The sequence below is a fragment of the Engraulis encrasicolus genome, chromosome 13, assembly GCF_034702125.1.
Source record: "Engraulis encrasicolus isolate BLACKSEA-1 chromosome 13, IST_EnEncr_1.0, whole genome shotgun sequence".
In the NCBI taxonomy this organism is placed as follows: Eukaryota; Metazoa; Chordata; class Actinopteri; order Clupeiformes; family Engraulidae; genus Engraulis; species Engraulis encrasicolus.
In genome coordinates this window covers 50,107,058-50,122,903 of record NC_085869.1, presented here as the reverse complement: position 1 = coordinate 50,122,903, position 15,846 = coordinate 50,107,058, and the positions used below count along the sequence as shown (strand labels likewise).

The window sequence follows — 15,846 nt, the reverse complement described above, 5'->3', positions numbered from 1 at the left end:
GGAGTTCAATGAAATGTAGCCAGCAAGCTACCCTATGTAATGCAAAGTGTTTGTCTGAAGTTGCAAGATAAACTTGCGCGAAATTTTGAAGAATGTGGACATCGTAAAGGTGTAGTTATTCGTAATGTATGCTTGGATAATGGCAAGGGTAGAGAATTTGCTTGGTAATGAGAATTTTCTTTAGCTAGCCAGTTAGCCTTGTTTGCTATACCGTGTTGTTGATGTAAGAAGTAGTAGCAGGGGATTTGTTTCGCTTTTTGTCGCTTACTGGAATACCAATTTAGCTACACAGTCGAGACAACCGGGATACTGTCCGAACAATGATGCTGATGAATCCAACACGCGGGTTTCTGTGGACGGATTCGGAGACAAGAGCACTGCTCAACATTTGGGGGGAACACGACGTGCAGACTGCCTTGGACGGTAACTTCAGAAACAGCCATGTCTACCGAGACGTGGCCAGCCGTCTGGGAGACATGGGCTACGACAGGACACCTGATCAGTGCAGGATACGCGTGAAGAGCCTAAAAAGGCAGTACTACCAGGCCAAGGATGCTTTCAAGAAAAACAATGGACAGTACCGTAAGCTGTGCAAGTTCTTCGAGGAGATGGAGCGGATATTGGGCAACCGATTACCCGTGGACCCACAGGATATGATTGACAGCGTTGCCGTGGGAGACGAGATGATGGACGGGACAGAGGAGGAGGGCGATGGGACCGAGCAGTCGTCCGACTCCTACATGCCGCCTTCCACTGACTTCCCAGCGCACACAGTGAAGATAGAGTACCCATCCTACTCCATCCCCGTGACCGTGGGAAGTAAGTGTGCCTTGTACTTTTGTCTTGCACATTATGTTTGTTTTTTTTATTATTCCTACCAGACCCATTCATCCAAACGAAATTTTAGATGGCCAACTTGAATGCAGACCATATATAAATCACTGAATCTATATAAGAGAATAAAATGTAACCATGTTCAACAAACTTTAATGATAAAAGTTTTTCCTGGTCAATGCCGCTTTATTTAGTTGGGGAGTTCCCTAAAACAGTGATTGTGTGTCTCTCCCTGCAATAGAAAAGAATGCAAACAAACATGAGTCGGCAGAATCCAGGTCAGCTTTTTTTTCAAGTGGACAAACACATGCGAAGAATTTGACTCTGGCTGAGTGTTGTAAAGTTCAGAGTGCCTGGTAGAATGCTTTATTGTCCATTTGCTTGTAGCTAAATCTCTTAACACATGTCCATGTGTGCTCCTGCAGGTGTCCCAGTGAAGCCAACCATCAACAGCGCTCCGCCTCCTCCTCGAGTGCTCCCCTCCACATCCTCCACCTCGGCCTCGTCGAGACTGTGCCGGCGGGGCCGCAAGCGCGTGGCCAGCCTCCCCTTGGACAAGCTGATGGAGCGCTTCTTGGAGCAGAGCGCCGAGGCCGAGGAGAACTTCTACAAGCTGGAGGAGCAGCGTCTGCAGCAGGAGGACAGGCGGCGCGAGGCCGAGCACACGCGAGAGCTCCATATGCTCCAGATGCTCGGACAGATCTTCGGCAACATCTCCTCCTCCGGTGGTGTTGGTGGGTTGGTGACGGCAGCACCACCACCTCCACCTGGGAATGGCTCGGTTACTCCCGTGCACTCTGTAGGTTCTCCCGAGCCCATGTCTGTTCACGTGGCCCCCGCTTCGTCCTCATGGTCGCAGGCCCGGTCTCAGCATTCACGGCAACAGCAGCAGTCGCACCAGCATCGTCATCGTCACCACCAGCAGCATCAGCATCAGCAGCAGCATCAAGGCACGGTGTCCCCACTTCGTCACCACCTGTCAGACCACGGCCGGGATTCTATCCCAGGTCTTCGTCCTCTTCGATCATCACTGTCTACCTTGCTTTCTCCTGCGTTGGGGATGGGGGTGGGAAGGGTGGGCACGATGATTCATGGCCGAAGAGGATGGAGGTAGTAGATTGGACGCGTTGATGGAGTAGTAGATTGGAGTAGATGGAGGCATTTTGACGTGTTTCGACGTGTTTCAATGAATGGGAAGTTTCAGTTTGCTGTGTAGCTGAACTCTGTAGTGTAAAGCACAATTGGTCAAAGTTTTTTTGACCTATTGAGTTGTCGTAGGAGTTGTTGTGTAGGTTTTCCTGTGCTTGTGTTTCACACTACTAATGTGAAACATTAATCACACAATTACTATACATCATAATTGTAAAACATTAACCCACTCGTCAACTTAAAATGCTTTTATTCTTTAAGCTGCAGCTCTGGAATCTTCTGGACTAATCATTTCATGTCTTATTTCTTGTTCAGTCATAGAGCGTTCATTTTCGCTGGGCAGCGCTACACACAGTATGGAGAACACTCTTCAGTTGGTGAGGAATATCGTCCCTCCCCTGACCTCCAAGAAGCACAAGGGCCAAGATGGCCGCATCGGCATCATTGGAGGATGCCAGGAGTGAGTTTTGCTAGGGACACATGCAAGTGAATTTATTTATGAGTGATGCAAAATCGCAGCAAGGTGGGGTGGGGTCAAATCAAATCAAATCAAATCGACAACATGGAGGATGTTTCAATTGCTTTGATTTACCGCTACGACCTGACGAGTTGTCAAAATGGATAACTGGATTTCGATTCACTTTGCGGCGCTCATTCGGCCTCATGGGTAGTCTGGCATACATAAGCTCCAATCAGAAAACAAAATCCTTCCATATTATGTCTAGCGCTGAAGTTCTTGCAGGGCTCTACAGTAGAAATACAGAGTAGAATCTCTATATATTTCTGTGCTTGGAGTTAAGTCTTGTTACAAGGCAACCGGCAAATCATTGAACAGGGGCTGTGCGAGGGAGAGGGGATGCACATTTCAAACTTTTTCAAAAGGAATTCACCCCTCCCATGGAATCGTTTTTTTCAATGTCGTTGATCAAATATTAGTGATCTGATAAAATAAGATGTGCATTTCAAATTTAAGTTCAACCTTTATTCTAGCAAATGTTTGTTAATTTGGCTGTTCCAAACCCTCTGTGTGAGTGACATTACATAGTACGAGGGTATGGTTAAGACTTGTCTAGGACACAGGTGGTACTTGCAAGTTTTTTGCCTGCTTTTACACACATAGCTTTCTAGCTATAGTGTGAGGCAGTACAATAGAGGATTATTCATTAGTGGATATCCAACAGGGTGATTAAGACGCCATAGTGCTTTGTGCTTGTTGATCTTAATGGCTGCAATAAGAAAGCAGAGAGCTGAATAGCACAGACACTGTTAGACAGCATTGTGCCTTTTCTATTGTATCTTCTACACGAGTTAGGCTGGGGACGTGCTTGCTGCAGGATCCGTGTGTGTATGGACTTTGTGTGCATGAACGCGTTACCATGCGAATTTTATGTCAATTTTGCGCACATAAGACTCGTGGATCCGGTGCGATATTGACAGAACCACGAGGGGCGATCTTCTTAACTTCCATATTGAGGACGTGGTATAGTCAAACGGTGATGAAAAATATGAATGAGAGCCCCATTGGCCATCTGCCCCCTTCGTGATACCTCCAGTGTCGTGCATTGTGTTCTGATCCTTCTGATGTAGCTATGTGCACTCGGTCACATCCGGTTACGTACGTAATTCAAGGCTCTCCTTGTCCCCAGTCCTTACTGTACATCTGGGAAACTACAGTAAATGGGCATAGAGCAAGAAGACAATGAGTCATGCCCTCCTTTTTTTTTTTTTTTTTTAATCACCGCAACTGCCTTTCACTCTTGCGTCACTATGTTCACTCTAATATTGTGTCATGTAAAACTCTTAAGTTACATTGGCAAGGAAAAGCACAAACTTTTCAAAAAAATATTTAAACATTTAAACGTCACTGCAGGAGGAAAGTTCTGCCGGGTCATGGCATAGAAGATGAGCTTTGGAGAACTTGAGCACACCATTCTCAAAAACATAGGTTTCCTCTAAGCTGCTTTGAGTTTGTTGGCCTCTTCGCAGAATTGTTTGTTTACTGCCTAATATCAGCTAATTATAATGCTATTAACTGTAGTTGTGTTTTTTGTTACGTCTGAATAGACTGTTGATGGACTGGTATTATTTTTCCCTTTAACTCTGTAGATACACTGGGGCACCTTACTTCGCAGCCATCTCCGCACTTAAAGTGGTAAGTACTCCAGCCGTAAACAAATAGACTGCTTAAGGAGGCTTTGCAAGCCTATTACTGGCATACTGCCTACATTAGTCTGTTTTCTGTTGTTTTTCCACATTTAGCAGATTTGTTTACCCAACGAAAAATAAAGTAGTCTATGAGTGATGCCAAGATCTCATACAGTATATTGCCAAAAATACTCGCTAACCTGCCTTGACTCACATATGAACTCAACTGCCATCCCATTCCTAACCCATATGATTCAATATGATGTCGGTTCAGCTTTTGCAGCTTTTACAGCTTCAACTCTTCTGGGAAGTGTGTTCACTCCGATGTTGGTCGAGAAGGCCTGGTTCTCAGTCTCCGCTGTAATTCATCCCAAAGGTGTTCCATTGGATTCAGGTCAGGACTCTGAGCAGGCTGTGTGCACTGGGGCATTGTCATGTGCATGCATTATTGTGCATGGTCCCTGCTGAACTAAACTAAATAAACTAAACTAAAAATGTAGGATGAGGAAGAAGCCTGCTCCAAACTGTTCCCACAAGGGAAGGGAGCATGGAATTGTCCAAAATGTGTTGGTTTCCTAAAGCTGAAATAACTGCAAAAGGTGAGCTGACAATCATATTGAACCCAGATGGTTAGGAATGGGATGGCACTTCAGTTCATTTGCGAATCAAGGCAGGTTATACAGATACTTTTGGCAAAATAGTGTATCTAGAACACTCTATAGTACAATCCAAGGCCAATTTTCTAAGAATAGCTATACTTCTTTAATTCTGAATATAATTTGTTTAATTTTGAAGGGTAGCTGTTTTTCATGTGGTAAAATCACTGTGTAAGTTGAATGGCTCATAAATATGAACTTTGCCAATAATTATACTGTCTCATAATGAGTTGTCAAAAATGCAGTTTATGACTGCGCGCAAGCGACTGTAATGCCCTGTATAATGTATAATGCATTTCAGTCCGTCAGTTGGAAAACGTTTTTGATTGTTTTGTTTGTATGCGGCTAGACTGACGTTTTTTTGTTTCATTTCTCTGGATGTACATTGCTCTCCATAGGGAGCTGACCTTTCCCACGTCTTCTGCACTAAAGATGCTGCCACTGTCATCAAGTCTTACAGCCCGGAACTCATAGTTCACCCTGTGCTGTGAGTTTCTACTAGTATTCTGCATTTCAAACTAACATTATAGAACTGGTACTGGCATGTTTCTGAAACCGAGACAAACTGAGTTATGCGAAGTGCAAAGTCAGCTTCATGGTAGATTAACTCTTGTTGGAAAAAAATAAACCTGAAATCATTTAATCCTCTTGTGTTCCCAATGTTTGAGTGAGGTGAGTGTGGGCTGTGTGTTGTTTGTCGTGTGTGTTGGTCATGAACTAAGCCACCACTGATTTGTGTGTGTGTGTGTACGTGTTCGTGTGTGTATGCGTGTGTGTGTGTGTGTGTGTGTAGGGACAGTCCAAATGCGGTGGAGGAGATTGAGAAGTGGCTGCCGCGACTGCACACCCTGGTGGTGGGACCAGGGCTCGGCAGAGAGGAGCTCCTGCTCAAGACAACCAAGGTCAGAGAGCTTTTTTTCCCACCCACAAACACACGTACATGTACAGTGAGTACACCCCTCACATGTTTTGCAGTTTTGTGAGTATGTCTTTTCATAGGAGAGCATTAAAAAATGTCATTTTGACACAATGATTAGAGACCTTTTAACAACATATATAACCGCTTAAATTTCTTGTTCACTCAGAAAAAATCAAAATACAGCCATTAATGTTTAAACATTGCCCACAAAAGTGAGTACACCCCAGATTAGATTCCGGTAGAGAAGGGGCTGTGTTGGCTCAAATCGCCTCAAAATGAAAAGGGAGTAAAAGGGAGGTCATCGGTGTGCGTGTCAACCTTTCTTTACATTGAACTTTTACATTTTGAGTCTGCACATGCTTGACACCATCTAAAGCAAATGTGTTTATCTTGGTCTCTTCAGAGCACACGACATGGTTCCAGTGATCCATATCCTTGGTCTGTTAATTTCTCTTGAGACCAAGATAAACAAATTTGCTTTAGATGGTGTCAAGCATGTGTGGTGGTAAACAAGTGAGTTTTACAAAGAAAGTTTATCCCTCAATTTTCAAGCATGGTAGTGGGACTGACATGGTTTGGGGATTCATGAATGCTGTCAACATTGGTAATCTGAATTGCACCTAAAGGAAACATGTATGTCAATATGCACTGAGACTACTGAAGCAGATCGTGATACTCTACATAGGATTGCATTCAAATCTCACACTGATCTATTTAAGCCCGGTGCAGACTCAAAATGTAAAAGTTCAATGTAAAGAAAAGTTTAAACTCACATCGATGACCTCCCTTTTAATCCCTTTTCATTTCGAGGCGTGTCGAGCCAACACGGCCCCTTCTCTACCGGAATCTAATCTGGGGTGTACTCACTTTTGTGGGCAATGGCTGTATTTTGATTTTTTTTTTTGAGTTAACAAGAAATTTAAGCGGTTAAAAATGTTGTTAAAAGGTCACTAATCATTGTGTCAAAGTGAAATTTCTTTAATGCTCTTCTATCAAAAGATATACTCACAAATCTGCAAAACATGTGAGTGGTGTACTCACTTACGTGACATACTGTTGACATACTGTGACACTTGTTTTTGGTCACTTTTGCGGTCACTGTTCCTTTTCTTCACTCAACACCTCACATGTTGCACACACCTTTATTTTGCATCCACATACTTTAAACATTTTGTTAAGCACGTTGTCCTTAATAAAAGAATTTCAGAACTTTATTCTGCGCTTGATGATGATCTTCCTTTTACTGATACGAGGGCCTTTGAGGTAGAGCATAATGGTACACACCAGGATTTATGCACAGATACACAAACACACTTGCAAAAGGTGGCTATTTCGTCTACCTACATCCGTAGCATTGGGACTTGGATACTGTATACTCATATGGGTCCAGATTCCATACACAGGTCTTGAATATGGTAATTGTAAAAAAGGCGATTATACTGAGGTGATGTGCTTTTACATTTTTTACAGGAGGTCATTGAGAAATCCAAGGCCAGAGACATCCCCATAGTCATTGACGCGGTGAGTACTAAACACACTTTTAATGAAGCTCTTTAAATGCATTGAGTGGTTTCCGCAAGATCATTTAGCCGAGTGTGAATGCCTGGGTGGTTGTCTGGGTGTCATGTCATGGGTCTCTCTCTCTCTCTCTCTCTCTCTCTCTCTCTCTCTCTCTCTCTCTCTCTCTCTCTCTCTCTCTCTCTCTCTCTCTCTCTCTCTCTCTCTCTCTCTCTCTCTCTCTCTCTCTCTCTCAGGATGGGCTTTGGTTGGTGGCCAAGCAGCCCTCTGTTATCCAGGGCTATCAGAAAGGCATCCTCACGCCCAACTTCATGGAGTTCAGCAGACTCTACGAGGCCATGGTGAGCTCATTATCCCACTAACTTAAGAGATGCTAATCATGTAATCACACAGATTTTTATCTGATTCGTTTGTTGGATTTGACTTTTAATTTGTTAGTCTTAAAAATCTTTCATGATGTACTTTTTTACACTATTTGTGTATTAGCACTTTGAGGTCAAGGTGTTGACATAAAGCGCATTACAAATCAGGTGTGTTATTATAACGTCTGTTAAGTTTGTAACACATTTCTTATTCTGTGAGTGCATGCGTGTGCGTGGGTAAGAGGACTGGTAAACTATGGGTGTAGCCTCCAATATCTGTCAACCTATGAAATACCTTTTACAGAATATTTGGATCTTGTACTTGACCTTGCTTGACTCTTGGATCCAAATAAAAATAATCAATCGTGTGTGTGTGTGTCTGTGTGTGTGTTTGTGTACTGTTAGCACCAAGAGCCTCTGGACAGCACTGACCACCATCGGAATGCCCAGCAGCTGAGCATCGCCATGGGCAACCTGACAGTGGTTCTAAAGGGAGAGGAGGACCTCATCACCGACGGCAACATGGGTGAGTGACACCACTGACAGGAACATACAAGCATACAAGCGCACACACACCTACTACACCTTTTCACACCCAACAACCCCAGACCCCTAATCCGCAGACATAGTCAACCAAAGTCACAAAACAATTTTCTTTTTCTCCACAATTTACCATCATTTTCAAAACATTCAATGCATACATTAGATGGGGAATTGTGCAAATCAACCTGCATCACCTTTTAAAACTGAGCAAAAACTTTGTTTAGGGTGATATTTATTTATTTCAAACCTAATAATGTCTACCCTTGAACCGATGGACCCAGATTGATCATTCATGTTCTTCCTCCATCTCTGTCTTCATCCTTATCATCCACACCTTCCCCTTTCTCACATCCCCTCTTCATCCTCCTCTCCATCAACATCCCCATCATCTTCCCTCATCTAAACCATCTCCATCGCCATCCTCCTCCCTCATCTCCCCTCGTATCCTCCTCCTCATCCTCATCTCTTCTCTGTGCTCCAGTGCTGACGTGTTCCCAGGAGGGGAGTGGGCGGCGCTGTGGTGGCCAGGGGGACCTCCTCTCCGGCTCTCTGGGGGCCTTCGCACACTGGGCCTTCAACGCCCCCGCAGACGCCACTAAGAGGTAACAAAAAAGTGTGTGTGTGTGTGTGTGTGTGTGTGTGTGAGTGTGAGTGTGAGTGTGAGTGTGAGTGTGAGTGTGAGTGTGAGTGTGAGTGTGAGTGTGAGTGTGTGTGTGTGTGTGTGTGTGTGCGCGTGTGCGTGTGTGTGTGTGTGTGTGTGTGCGCGTGCGCGTGCGCGTGCGTGTGTGCATGTGTGCGTGCGTGTTAGCTAGTGTGGGAGCGTGCAAGTCCATGCGTGCAGGTGTCTGTGCATGTTGTGTGCGCAGGTGTCTGTGCGGTGCGTGTTGGTGTGTGTGCATACCTGCGTGGGTGTCTGTGTGCACGTTGGTTTCTCCTGAGGGTGTGTTAGATATCAGATAGATAGTGTTTCCTGAGTGCCACAGGAATTTACCCAGGCATTATCCTATAGGGACTGGAGAAGAGGAAGAAAGACTGGCCGTGGGCGGTGAACGTGTGCCCACAGACACGAGCAACGGCGTGTGAAATTCAAACATCCTGCTCGGGCACAGCTGAAACACGTTTGTGTGGTTCAAGGGCCACCCTGTGCAGATTGTGTATCGATTACAGTGTCTACACGCACAGTAGGGCGTACATGGGTAACTGCTGTCTGCTTCACACACACAAGGCATCTTAAAGCAAAACTGAGTACAGTAGTATTTCAACCTTAAAATATTACTAATGAAATCAATGGCTTATCAACTTGGAACACTAGACGAGTTGTCCTACCTTTGAAAATAATGCCATTAGTCAATGCTCTAATGGTGCAACGTAATTGAACGTCTAAATTTGACTTTCTTACGGCAGGAAATGTTATTCACATTTGCACTGACTGTTTGTACTCTGGGATGAAAAACATTGAAACTGTGAGGGGATAACAACAAACCTTGTAGGCCGTGTAGGTTTTGACACAAGCATGGCCTTGGGCACCGCTCAAACTCACGCAACCTACAGAGTGCGGCTTTAAATTGAGTACAAGAACTCACCCTGGGGCAATAGGGATTAGGTGACTGCCTGTTGTTATGACCATTCGGTTAAACCTGAGGGTGCATAAAAATAATGCACACTCCGGGTCCATTATGCTCACATCATCAGCTCGCCTGGCCAATCAGACGATAATATGAAAAGTATAGTCTGCCACTAAAGCTCTGAAACTAAGCTTAGCGTTCAAAACATGACATAACCATACGCTTTGAACTGTTAAACTGCACAGTCACCAGAGCACTCACACAATTCCTCCCAAGCAACTCACTGCTGAACTCCGATTCAAACAGAAAAACATGTTGTTGCACACAGACCGTGATTGAAGAACGGGTTTTACATTGTTTTCTATTAGCTATGACGTTTCGGTACTAGACGAGCTCGACAGGCAAAAACATTTTCTGCCCTTAGGTGGGTTCGTCTAGTTTGCTGGGCTAAAGATCAGCGCCTTTACCATTTAAACCACAGCTGATGTTTACGTTGGTGTTGTGTATGTTTGTGTGTACTCTACTTAGCTAACGTTAATGTACTTTAAAAACACTAACCCTACTTGTTGTTCTTTATTTTTCCGATGCACATTGTATCTGCTATTGTGGTTAGCTCTGCTTATGTCCTTGATTGTAAGTTGCTTTGGTTAAAAAGTGTCCAATGCTATGTAATGCAATATAATGTAATGTAATGTAATGGTGTGTTGCTGTCAGGTGATAACCATATTGTTTGATCTGGGATCTGGTGTGGAAACTGCCCTGCAAACAAGCTGCAGTAACAGCTGCTGCACTTGTAAGGTCATCCCCATGTACCGGCTGTAAAAAGCTTGTGAAGACTCATAGAAGTACTTTAGCCATATTCACAACTGTCTAGTTGCCTGGCCACACAGACTTTCAGATACCTTTACTTTTTGGCCGTCCACTATTTACGATGTTCTATTTACTGTGTTCTAAACACTAAACTTCAGTGTGAACTCCTTGAACCCTGGTGGCTGCATTCTAACAGCTTTGCCTTTCAATCCCAGTGCTAGTTCATATCCCCTTAGGTGTTGCTCTGACGTGAAAACTGTCATCAGTTGATTCATATCTTTGTTTGTCTCTGTGTTCTCTGCCTCTCTCCATCAAGTAAACCTGATCCTGGTGGCTGATTACCTGCCACCATCCTAAACCATCTCCTTCATTTCCAGCACCAGGATAAAGGCTGAACTATACAGAATTAACTGCCATTGCACCATTACAATGGATTAAATGCTAGTTATTTATGGATTGTGCAGCCTTTTTCCTGGTTTTCAACTGCGTACATCTTTTGACCCATATCTCTGATGACCTGCCTAAAGAAAACCAAAACCAACTATCTTTCATTTACAGCACCTGTTTGAAAACCATATCATATTTGACCCATATCGTTGAATATTTGCGTGTGTGTGGTCTCCCTCTCCCCTTTAGTATGTGTTTTGACTTACATCTTTGCATGTTTGTGTGTTTTATCTCATGGCAGTGTGAACCCCACCCTGGTGGCGGCGTTTGGGGCCACGTCGCTGACCAGGCAGTGCAACAGACAGGCCTTCCACAAGCACGGCCGCTCCACCACCACCTCCGACATGATCCAGGAGATCAACTCCGCGTTCAGGAAGCTCTTTGAGACCTGAGGACACTCATCATAATCATCACACACCCAGTGCTCTCTGGATCACTGAGGAACACTCATGACACTGAGGACACCCAATGCCCCAGATCACCTTTCCTTGTAAACAGACTTGACGGAGAAAGAAAAAAACACAATGATGTTGTTTTGACAATGACGTGCTGTACCATCCCACTGTCTCTCTCTAAGCTATTGACCCTGAGCAAAGAAACCTGTTGTTTGGCATTTTCCAGACCGCGGGGTTGGTTGACTCTTAAGCACAGGCTGGTGTGTGTTCACTACTCCTCTGATCTGCCTCTCTCTCAACACCTCTGAAAGACATTAAAACATACACCGTGAACAATTATTGTTATATCTGTACTATTTCTTTCGGTTAAATTTGGTCAACTTTCTACACTCCTCAACACCTCTGGGTTGACACCTCTGGTACGGTAAAAGGTAGGATACTCTCAGACATCCATTGTGTCTCGCTGGTTTTAACTTTGTCCTCCTGTCTTGTCCTCCTGTGATGGCTGTTACAGTGTCGTTTGGACATGCACTGGGACAGAATGACACGCTGGGTTTGTTTGCTTTTCTGAACTTCAAAGTGCCTCTTTTTCATCAGACAATTGTGTAGCTGTAGTATTTGCCGCTTTTAAGGCTGAGGGGAAAAACGCTTGCAGTCCTCCAACAGACAGCTTAAGCAACTGTGAAGCTCTCCTCTCTGTCTTTTCAGAGTTGGATAAAAAAATATCACACCCAGCATATGACATAGAGATGAATTAGCACAATTGACGTGTCAAGAATGCGTCTATTTTAAATGTTGTTCAGCTGTATGTCTTCTTGGCATTTTTTGTGTCTTAAGGATACACAGTTTTGAGTTAACATTACCAGGATCAAATGAGAACCTTCACAGAAAAGTGCTACTCTTCTCGAGTCCTACTCAGAGCAATATGAATGCATACGTAGTTGCAGGCAATGTTCTTTCAAAGATGTAGATTGATGATGTAAGTAAGGAATCGTTTGAGTTTGCTGGGTTCAGGAAATTGGCCGGACAACAATTTCTCTCCACATGGATGTGTCTTCCATGCAATTACATAGTAGCACGGTGCAGGGGGGCTTAAGGAATCAACGCAACTCCACTGATATTGCTCAAAATCTTAAATGCTCACTGACCCACCACCCTGCATAGTAGCACAGTAACGAGTGACTGTAAACATAGCACCATTCCTCTCTCGTCTTTTTGACAATCAGTGTCGTTGGAAATGATCAAAACAATAAAAAATAAAACAAGAATAATTTATGTTTTAATAACATTGTCATTGCCTGTTTGTGTTGTGCCTAACTTGAATTTGGTGCTATACTTCTGACAGAATGCAGACTGATTAAATGAAGATTAAAAAACAATCTGCCCTATGTCTAATGAAGACCTTGATAGTCAATTGTTGATAATAAAGTCCTTAATTCTGTTACATAAAAAGGTACACATCAATTGAGAATAAAATTCTGTTAAAGGTGCTTTTAACAAGGATGTAGTGTACCGGTAAATCGTAATATCTATTGTGACCAGCAGAGGGCCTAGTGGTGCTGTTTAAGTCTGCTTTTGGTGTGCTGCTGTCACTAGTAATAATAGGGTGTGTTAAGTACAACACACCATTTCTCCACATCAAATTTCATCTGACCTATGAGTCTTTTTCATTTTGAGTGAAATAATTTAAAACATGACACGGGGTCTGCCAGTGAATGAGGCAAGCATGCATTGGCGTAGTTACTTTTCTCTTTTCCGTTAACCTGCAGGTTGCCAGCAGAGTTGTTTTTACTGAAGTAAAAAGAGAGAATTGGGGGGTACTGGGATGGACTTTTGTGAGCACAACAAAGATTTCTGTATATCAGGAAGGATGGTGTATCCCTGCTCTGTTTTGATTAGGGTCTGAAGTCAAAGTCATTCAAGCCATCAAACCTTCAGTATTTCACTTGAACAAGCTGTCATCAATAGCCTGTTCTCGTTGAATGTGTCCACAGATTCCTCTTTTGGTTTTCTGTGTCTGCTGGGCCAAGACAGAGGAATATGTTGGGACACTCCCAGAAAAGCAGACTCCTACGGCAATCATCTGCAAAAGGTGAGGTGAGAGGAGCCGCCCGCTACATCATCTCTATAGCTACCCAGCCCTCTCTTATGGCAGGTGGACAGAGGATATGGATTGGGAATATTACATACAAGCAGGGCTGGACTGGTAATCTGGCATACAGGGCATTCTCCTGGTGGGCCAACAGTCCTCAGGGGCTGATGATATTTTTTGTTGTTTGTTGGTCTGGGGGTTTTTTTTTTCTTTGGGAATGGGCAGAAATTTTGAGGGTGCAGCCCATTGGTCCATTTTCAATATAGACAGTGAGGAAGGATAAAAGCAGGATATATATAGTATGGAAATTGTATGTGATGTGCCAATTTAAGACTCTCTCTCTCTCTCTCTCTCTCTCTCTCTCTCTCTCTCTCTCTCTCTCTCTCTCTCTCTCTCTCTCTCTCTCTCTCTCTCTCTCTCCTCTCTCCTCTCTCTCTCTCTCTCTCTCTCTCTCTCTCTCTCTCTCTCTCCCTCTCTCTCTCTCCCTCCCTCCTCCATCCCTCCCTCCCTCACTGACATGAATCAACCTAGCTTGAGGAAAACAACATTGACAGTACACATGTATTTGCCGTAGGTGCAAATCATAGATTACATTCTATGGTGCAAATGTAGTCCGCTTTTTTTGTAAGTGTAATATCTTAGTTAACTGGACGAACCTGCCTAACAGCCAAGTCTGTCTCACCAGGCTGCAAGTCATAGAATAGAACAGAACAGAACAGAACAGAAAGTCATTACAAGTACAATAATTAATAAAACATTTTCCCTGTAAAGATGCTGAACTACCAAACATTTTCCCTGTGAAGATGCTGAACTGCCACACAATCATAGCACCTTAACTACATGAAATCATCATATATTGAAATTGACAGGCACCACAACTAGGTTGTTGTGAACCCTTTGCCTGTGTCGCACAACAACATGTGGCCTAAGCTGCGGTTTCATCTTTGAAAATGTTTCTCAGTGTTTCGCCTCATGATAAGAAGATAAGTTCTGAGATGTGGTATGTTATCTTTTTTTGCAATCTTATAGAGGACACTCCTCTGAAGCTGTTTTGCACTTTAACAAGGTGGCTTCTTGTCTCTTGAAAACAATAAACAGCCAAATCACTGAAGCCCAGGCCTACAGACCAAACGTTATTGTAATTGAATGGCCTGTCTATCTATAAGGTATGTCTCTGCCCACATCAGTGTCCAAACAGTAAATATTTTGTGAGTGGAGTAGTCTTCTCAGAACAAGAAACTTTCCGGCCTGGTTTGGATGCCACTGTGTAGGCGTACCAATGTGAAAAGTCTAGATTTACAGTGTCATAGATTTTATATGTTGGGCACATGGAGATATTTTGCACATTAAAGGGGTATGCCACTATTTTGGGGCTTAATACAGTTAGCATCGTTGGCTGGGTTTTATAAAGGTGGTAAAGTGTCTTATTTCTCATGTTAAGCGTTGTCTTGCTTTAAGACAAGTTAAAAGAAGGAGTATGTAGCTAAGCTAGTGAAAGTCAATGGATCACTATAGCATGTGGCATGCTACATGGATCCATTGACTTTCACTAGCTTAGCGACAAAGGCACATGGCTTGGGACAAAGGGGAGCCTGTTTTATATAAGGCCTAGATTTTGTTAATACGTCTCCAATACTACCAGACTCCCCAGATCAGACAATTGCACAAGCCAAGTTTTCTCCGTCCTGAAGAAAAAGAAAAGACAGTGGCTACGTTTACATGACTTTTTAAATTGAGAATTAAATAGTTCTGTCGAGTTTACTTTGATCTTTCATTTGATTCTGAATTGTCAAGTGTTGACATGACGTTTTCAAAGCGGAATTAAGCTTTATTCAGAATTAAAGATGTGTTCATTTTGAATTAAATGTCTCATTTAAGCGTGGCCAGTAACAAAGGCTTCACTAAACTGTATATAGAGTTCCAAACATCAGCCAATGAGATGGGCGTTAAGGAGATATGATGCAAATATGATGCAAATGGTACTGCCATTGACACAGCAAACACGAGATCAGAGACGGCAGTGTATTGTAACAGACTATCATTTCAGTTTGCGGAAGTCAGCTGTAGACTATCTGTTGCCGCAACACAATTCTATTTAATGATTGAGACGACAAGTAGCACAGGATTCAATACGTGGGTGTCAAGAGTGATGTTGAATGGTGAGTAGTAACCACAAAAACATCACATCACACATCACATCATCAAGACTTTGCAATTAATCATTCCATGCATATGACTGTGACGTTTTGTCTGAGGTGTTTGCCAGGGCCCCATGTACTGTACATACATAGGTGGCCCAAACACCGTCCAATTTATGTAGATATATGGATGGCTGTCCATTGGAGCCGAACAGGGACCATTAGATACATAGGGACCACAATTTACTGCTACACCCCTGCACTGTACGGTAG

At 43.4% G+C, this 15,846-nt stretch overlaps 1 protein-coding gene across 1 annotated transcript; it reads left to right on the top strand.

Moving 5' to 3' along the window:
- Positions 1–116: 116 nt before the first annotated feature.
- naxd (NAD(P)HX dehydratase) lies at positions 117–11,682 on the top strand. Its single transcript, XM_063214211.1, has 11 exons — positions 117–819; positions 1,260–1,841; positions 2,299–2,443; positions 4,090–4,135; positions 5,183–5,271; positions 5,578–5,686; positions 7,174–7,224; positions 7,458–7,562; positions 7,989–8,109; positions 8,608–8,728; positions 11,190–11,682. Exons 1-11 carry the CDS (start codon positions 321–323, stop codon positions 11,338–11,340), a joined length of 2,019 nt encoding a protein of 672 aa, XP_063070281.1. The 5' UTR covers positions 117–320; the 3' UTR covers positions 11,341–11,682.
- Positions 11,683–15,846: the final 4,164 nt, after the last annotated feature.